This window comes from Zingiber officinale, chromosome 2A, assembly GCF_018446385.1.
Source record: "Zingiber officinale cultivar Zhangliang chromosome 2A, Zo_v1.1, whole genome shotgun sequence".
Lineage (NCBI taxonomy): Eukaryota > Viridiplantae > Streptophyta > Magnoliopsida > Zingiberales > Zingiberaceae > Zingiber > Zingiber officinale.
The window spans coordinates 175,430,662-175,439,102 of NC_055988.1; the positions used below are offsets into that span (position 1 = coordinate 175,430,662).

Consider the following 8,441-nt stretch of genomic DNA (forward strand, 5'->3'; position numbering starts at 1 on the left):
TAAGATTTTATACAATAAAACTCTAGCTTCTTCTTCTTCTTGTCGTAACTCGCCTCTTGACTTGGACGTGCCTCCAAGAATCTTCAAGACTAACGGGGAGAGCTGTGGAGAAGCTGTGGAAATCACCCTTGCAAGCTCGTGTAGAAAGGAATCAAGTTCTACCGAAGAAATCGCACGCCAATGCCTTTATCTGCGCCAACGGTCGAATCCCAATTGATTGGATTGCTCCCAATCGATTGGGGAGGCTTTGGATTGATCAGTCGATCAATCCAGAGCACCTCTTTGCTCACTGGAAATCCCCTGAATCGATTGCCCAAATGATTCACTGTGTTTCGTGCGATTTCCAGAGATATCGCACGAAAATCCAACATCCCAATCGATCGGTCGATCGATTGGAGGCTCCCAATCGATCTGCCGATCGATTGGGAGACTTTCTGTATGATCGACAAAGGTTCCCAATCGATCCATGGATCGATTGGGAGAACCCTTTGTCGCGGGTGCTCTCCCAATCGATCAACCGATCGATTGGGCATGAGCCAATCGATCGGTTGATCGATCCAGCTCCTGTGGACTTGCCTTATCAAGTCCAAAGCCCCCTAAAACCAACATCCGTCAATCCATGACCTATTGGTACATCATGCCTAGCATCCGACCATACCCGACCTGTTAGAGTGTATACTGAAAGCCTAAGCTTTTGTAAACATTTATTTTGAATAAAGAATCATATTTGGTCAAATTGTGTACATTTAGTTGTAGTTGTTCAATTAATTTATATTGTAGATAACATAGTATGTGGTGCTACATACAGAAGATGATGTTATCAGTACCTTATAAATTATAAACAGTAGCTCACGACCAAGATGGAAAGAAACAAACCATTGGAAGGTCGTAGTGTAATTATGTATTAGTTTATCTTAACTATATAATTACACTAGTACACTTAGAGTGTATTGAGTAGCACCATCAGAGGTCGTTTTCTTTTATACTGACTTTATAAAGGAATAAAGACCTCAGTTATTATGGAAGTGTGTGCTCTTAATCCTAATATAATAACAAGCACATATATTTGATATTTATTTCTTTAATTTATCAATGGGTGAGATTTAGTTCGATGAATCAATAAGCCCAATAAATTGGGAAATGATATCACTTATAGTGTGTGTTGTTGATTATAGAAGGAAACTGTGTCCTAGTAATCTAGGTTGATAATGTCCCCAAGATGAGCTCATAAGGATTGTCATGTTAAACCCTGCAGGTGGACTTAGTCCGACATGACGATAAGGTTGAGTGGTACTATTCTTAGATTAAGATATTAATTAAATGAGTTGTCACTAACTCACATAATTAGTGGACATTCGACATCTTAAACACAGAGAGACTAACACATTCATAATAAGAAGGAGCCCAAAAATTTAATTTGGGATTGGTGCGGTAGTTCAATAATAATTCTCTATTGGAATGAATTATTATTGATAAAATTAAGTTGTGTGTTCGGGGCGAACACGGGATGCTTAATTTTATCGGGAGACCAAAACCAATTTCTCCTCTCGGTCCTTATCGTAGCCTCCTATTTATAGAGTACTATACCCACCTATACCCACTTTCATACCCATGAGAAGGGGGCCGGCCAAGCTAGCTTGTGGATCAAGCTAGGGCCGGCCAAGCCATGATTCATGGGTGGCCGACCCTAGCTTGAACCCAAGCTTAGGTGGCCGGCCCCCATTAAATTTAAAAGAATTTTAATTTTAAAATTTTCTTATGTGGAAGATATAATTTATTAGAGAGAATTAAAATTAAAATATCTCTTTTACAAAAGATTAAGAAAAGAGATTAGATCTCTTTCTTTATTTGTAGATAGGAAAGATATTTTATTTTTTCTCTTTGTAAATTATTCACATGTAGAAAAATTAAATTTATTAAAATTTCTTTTTATCAACCATGAAGGGATTTTAAAGGGAAATTTTATTTTTTAAAATTTCCAAAGACAAATAAGGAATTTTTAATTGTTGATTGAAAATTATCTTATTTGCTCTCCATGAGGTGGCCGGCCATATACAATTGATTAGGAAATTTTATTTAATTTTTCATAATTAATTGTTATCAAGGAAAGTTAAGGAAATTTTATTGTAATTAAATTTCCTTATTTGTCAAAGCCAAGGAATATAAAAAAAGGGGTTGGGGTGCCTTCATGACACACAACTTTATTATTCTTCTCCCTCTCTTCTTCCTTGGTGTGGCCGGCTCCTTCAAGTTCTCTCTTCCCCTTGTTGTGGCTGAACTTTCTCTTCCTCTAGGAGATTAAGTAGTGGCCGGATTCAAGCTTGGAGAAGAAGGAGAGAAAGTTTTATCCCTTGGAGCATTGGTGGTGTTTTCTCTTCATCCTTGGAGGAGCTATTGACTTGGACGAACCTTGCAAGGAGGAGAAGAAGGTGCATTGGTGGTTTCTCATCTCAGAAGATCGTTGCCCACACAACGTCTGAGGTTAGAAGAGGAATACGGTAGAAGATCAAGAGGTTTTTCTAAAAGGTATAACTAGTATTTTTCCTTTCCGCATCATACTAGTTATTTTTAGAAATAAATACCAAATACAAGAGGCATGCGATTCTAGTATTTCGAATTTGTTTTCGATGGTGTGTTCTTTTGTTTTGTTTTATTTTTTTTCCCCTTGTGATTTGATTGTTCTTTTCGGTTGACCTAAAGTTATTTAAGGAAATTAAATATTAACTTTCCTTAAAAGGCTTTGTCTAGTCGGTGGTGGTTGTTCCCATATCCAAGAAGGCCATGTGCCTCGCCACGTCAGTACTGGGAGCCAATTTTGGAAACTAATATTTAATGGAATTAATAACCTAGGTGATTTGGATCAAACGTGTTAAGTTCCGCAGGAGATCCAAGTCAAAACCTAAAAGAACAAATAGATTAAACTTTAGATCAAACGTGTTAAGTTCCACAGGCGATCCAAGTTTAATTTAAAAGAACACATGGTAGCTAGGAAAAGGTTCAGACCTTTGTACAAAATTTTTGTACAGTGGAACCATTAGGTTTTCCGAGTAGCAACCAACAATTGGTATCAGAGCTAGGGTTTTGCCTCTGTGTATTTGATATTAGTTTAATTATGCACATGTCATACATAATTTAGGCAGGTTAATAGTAGGATGTGCTAACTTTGTGGATGCAGGATCCAACTATTATGGCTTATAGTTTTTATGTGTGTGATTGGACCCTTGGACATGTCAAGGGCAATTATATGTGTGTGCATGATTGTATTATAAAATACAGCAGGAGCTGTATTTAGTTTTATTAGAATTTTATTTTTGATCTAGATACATGTACATTCCTTTAATGGAATATAGGATCGATGGATGTAAATTTTTATTTTATGTTCGATCTAGTTTACATGTACATTCCTTCGAGGAATATAGAATCAAAAAATGTAAAATTCTATTTATGTCACGGATCGAATCTTGCAAGGCGTGGAACCTTTTTGAGGACCTGAGGCGTAGCGGAACAAGAAGCAAGATGGATGCGATAGCAAGACCCGGTGGCAGTGGCCAAAGATGGCAGCAGCTAGGGTTGGCGACACACGGAGGACAATAATAGATAAAAGCCATAATAGTTGAAAAATAGTTTTTCATTTATTGCTTTTATATTGTGCTGTGTGTGCATGTTAGTATACATGTCCAGTAGGCTAGCATAGTTAAAATTCCTCATTTATAAATAACTAAGTGGGAGAGGGATTTTAAATAAATTTCATGGTCTCCATTACTGGTTTGTAAGTGATGCAAACAAGCTTGCGCGTTGGCTCTGAGTGCCTTCCTCCATATCGGATGAGCTTGTTTGTGGATCACTAGAACAAACTTCCATTTTGGATGACTATAGGAAGTTAATTAAGAGCGTGTGATCTTCCCCATCGGAAGGGGCACAATCTTATTAATGGACTTAGTGTCAAGTAATGGTGTACACTTAGGCACGTCTAATAGTATCCTCCCCATCGGAGTCACTGCTATTATTCGTGTGACCAAAGGATACCAACTATTAATTTTATTTGTCAAAAAGATAGATTGACAAGATAATAAAATTAATGGGTTAAAACCTTCCTTTTACAAATGCTGAATTTGTATATGTCCACACTATCGTGGCATACAATATTCGCGGTGTTTTGAGGTGTTGGTTAATTTAAAATAGTATTGTTTGAGGAATCAATATTATTCTAAATTTAGAGTTCTGACCAAAAGTTATTTGTGATTCTTAGGATGACTTTCAACCCACTGTCCATTATACTACAACAGAATAGACTTACTGGTCCTAACTACATAGATTGGAAAAGGAACCTGGACATTGTTCTTACTGCTGAAAGCTATAAGTTTGTACTGACTGAGTATTGCCCTGATGCATCCACTGGTGAATCTACCCAAGAGGAGATTGAATATCATAAGAAATGAGTAAAAGCGGATGAGATGGCGCGGTGTTACATTTTGGCTTCAATGTCAAATGTATTGCAACATCAACATCAAGATTTACCAACAGCTTATGATATTATGAACAATCTCAAGGAACTCTTTGGTCATCAGGATCGGGCTTCTAGACAAGAAGCCATGAGAAAGATAATGACAGCCACTATGCAAGAGGGTACTCCTGTGAGGGATCACATCCTAAAGATGATGGCTTATCTGAACGAAATACAGATCCTTGGAGGAGAAATTGATGGGGAAACCCAGATCGATATGATCCTCCAAACACTACCTAGAAGTTTTGAGCAATTCCGCCTGAATTACAATATGAATAAAAGGGTATATTCATCGGCAGAACTACTGACAGAACTTCAGGTAGCAGAAGGATTGTTTCGTCACAATTCTCATATTCACTATACTAAAAATGGTTCTACTTCTAAACAGAAAGGAAAGAAGAAGAAGAAACAAGTTGGTTCAGCAAAGAAAGTGAATAAATCTCAGAGTACGGGACCTAAAGCTGGAATGAAGAAGCCGAAGGGCAAGTGCTTCATCTGCAAGCAGTCAGGGCATTGGAAGGCGGACTGTCCTCGTAGGAATCAGAACAACAAAGGTATATCTCATGCTCTAGTTGTTGAAACATGTTTAGCGCTGTTATCTACCAGCACCTGGTGTGTAGATACGGGAGCCATTGATCATGTCTGCAATTCCTTGCAGGGGTTCCAGGAAACCCGACGACTAACTGAAGGAGAGATTACCGTCTACATGGGCAATGCTACTAAAGTGGCGGCTGTTGCAGTGGGAGACGTCTACTTATCTTTTAATAGAAATAGGAATTTGGTTTTAAGAAATTGTCTTTATGTACCCAGTTTTAGAAAGAATTTAATTTCAGTTTCTAAACTATTTTTGGATGGATATTCTGTTTCTTTTAGTAATGATGTAATTATTAAGAGAAATAAAGTAATTATATGTTCTGGTGCAATAGTTGGCAATTTTTATACTTTAAATTCAATTTCTCCCACAAAGCAAAGCATGGAAATTTATAACTCATCTTCTAACTCAAATAAAAGAAAAGAACCTTCGGAAATGAACCAAGCATATCTTTGGCATCTAAGGCTTGGTCATATTAACTTAAGTAGGATTCAAAGGCTTATGGCCGATGGACTTTTGGGTTCATTAGAGTTGGAAAATTTTCCAACTTGTGAATCTTGCTTAGAAGGTAAAATGACCAAGAGGCCTTTTAAGGCCAAGGGGAATAGAGCCAAAGAAGTGTTAGAATTGGTTCATTCTGATTTGTGTGGTCCTAAGTCTATCCAGGCAAGAGGAGGTTTTGAATATTTTGTCTCTTTCATAGACGATTATTCAAGATACGGATACATTTACCTAATGCGCCGCAAGTCCGAGTGCTTTGATAAGTTCAAAGAATACAAGGCTGATGTGGAGAAACGACTAGGTAAAAGTATCAAGTCACTACGGTCTGATCGTGGTGGCGAATACCTCTTAGGAGAGTTTAGGAATTACTTATCAGAGGCCGGGATTCAATCCCAACTGTCCGCACCTGGTACACCCCAACAAAATGGTGTGGCAGAACGAAGGAATAGGACTCTTATGGAGATGGTTAGATCGATGATGAGTTCACTACAACAAAAACCTTCATAGACATCGATTTTCCACCGGTGTCTATTTCATTTTCGACCGATGTCTATGAAGCCGATGTTAAAAGTCTGCCATTTTAGACATCGGGTTAAAACCGGTGTAGTATCACTTAACGACACCGGTCTTCGAATCGGTTATTAACCGGTGTAGTATCACTTAACGACACCGTTTCATCAATGGTGTAAAACCGATGTAATATTGTATGTTAATAACACCAGTTTTGGCAGCGGTAAATGACCGATGTAATATTAGTTAATAACACCGGTTTTGCAGCGGTGGAAAACCGATGTAATATGTATATTTTTTAACAGCACAAATTTGATTTTAAAACCGACAATAACAAAAAAAAATACACAAATATTTACAAATTATACAAATATTCTTCATTCAATAATATCCATAAAATACACAAATATTCACAAATTATATAAATAATCTTCTTACAACAGTATCCATAAAATACCCAAACATTCTTTTTACATCAAAAGCTAGCTAATAGATATCAAAATCAAGATAGAACATTCTTTTAACAACACATCAACGTAGAACCGCACTTCAAATGTAATCTAGCATGCATTCCGCCCAATCGAACCGCACTTCATCAATTTCAACTCTAGAGTAGTTGAGATTTGTAAACTGTAAAAACACATAAATAATATATTAGTAAAGATGTAATTTTGAAAGCTGGAAATGGTAAAGATGCAATAATGTAACCTCACTCCAAGTGCCTTCTCCACTGCCGGCCCCAAGCGTCCTCATAGGATTCAAATTTTACTCTAATGATACAATTCTACCGCTTTCTGCCTCCCTCTCTCTCTCTCGAGCCCTCACCATGCTGGCAGAGGGCGGGAGGTGTGGCAGCAAAATTTCTTGATTCAGAGCCACAAGGAACAGGTGGTGGAGGTGGGTCACACAAAATCATATTAATATTTACTCATTAATTATGTGTAATAAACAATGCATCATCAACATACAAGCCACTCGAGAGAAACTTAGCAGTGAAATAAGATTGATTACCTGAAAGATCATTTAAGTGCTTTAGATTAGCAACAAACTTATAGAACGATGGACTCAATCAGCTCCTGCAGCGGGGCGATTTCCTTCTTGTCGATCAACCCAAACTCCTGCATCACAATAACACGAACATGTCGATTCTCAAATGGGTATGAAAGGTTGACGAAAGCAATGAAATTTTAAGCGGAGGTAGGCACTTACATAAGTGAAAAGAATGAAATGCTTGAAGCAGGTGTTGAGATGTGCTTCTTCCTTGAGGCTCACAATCTTCTGGAAATGAGAGTGATAAATGTGTGCGTAAACACGGAACAACCGCTTGAATATTGTCTTCACGACGTCTTTGAAGTTTGCAGGAAAAGGTGTTCCTACAAAAAAAAACATCAGATAATGAAGATCAGCAATTTAAGCTCCCTTAGTTGTTGTTGTATTAGAAGAATGATTAATTGAACACTTGGATCGACAGGCTCTACCGAGCTTTTGAGGGAAAATAGATTCATCGTCGAGCTGAACTTCAATCCACTCCATCAGGTACTCAACATACTTTGGCGCTGAGACTTCAATAGGTTTCTTTATTTGCACACCATCCGCCCATCTATATTCGTACCTACAAGTACAAATCTGCAAATAAACATATGATACAAATACAACTCATTGCGGGATCACAGAAGTAAATTATCTGCAAAATTTGATATTTTGCTTCCCTATGATGATATTGGATGAAATATCGTGCAATTCTTCTAAGAAATATGTATGGATCATGACCCACAAAGGTAACTCTGCTAATGATGATTCCTAAGGGAGGTAAAGTATCAGCAACTTTCAATCTGGTTATGACAAAATGGAAAAATTATAACAAGTTAGATTCACTGAAACTAGTATCTTGCAATAAGGAGGCATTAATGGAATTTACTCAAGAGTATTAGAAATATACACTGAAAATTTATGAATCAAGAAATATATGCAACAAAAGTTTCAATACAAGGTAAACCTCTTGATGCTAAAGAACCATAAAAGAAGCTTTAATAAAATAATAGTTGAATTTAAGTAAAAACTCGACCAACAAACCATATCCGAACTAATTGAGACCAACTGCATACTGAATCTTTACCATTTCCAGCTTTCAAAATTGCATCTTTACCATTTCCAGCTTTCAAAATTGCATCTTTACCATTTCCAGCTTTCAAAATTGCATATAACTATCTGAAACAACACCCTTGAACAAGTTTAAGTAAGCATATGACTATTCCTACTGCCAGTGTGTATATATTTATGTATGAGCACTGATGAGCTTACATTGCACTAGACGTGCAATTTTGAGATACAAGA

The 8,441-nt window shown here is 37.2% G+C and overlaps 1 protein-coding gene across 1 annotated transcript; it reads right to left on the minus strand.

Annotated features, from left to right (window-relative positions):
• Positions 1–7,021: 7,021 nt before the first annotated feature.
• Positions 7,022–7,752, minus strand: LOC122040316 (MOB kinase activator-like 1A). The gene is made up of 3 exons (XM_042599641.1): positions 7,586–7,752; positions 7,317–7,480; positions 7,022–7,225 (listed from the first exon to the last, which is right to left on the minus strand). The coding sequence occupies exons 1-3, from the start codon at positions 7,638–7,640 to the stop codon at positions 7,157–7,159; spliced, it is 288 nt and encodes a 95-aa protein (XP_042455575.1). The 5' UTR covers positions 7,641–7,752; the 3' UTR covers positions 7,022–7,156.
• Between the last annotated feature and the right edge of the window lie 689 nt (positions 7,753–8,441).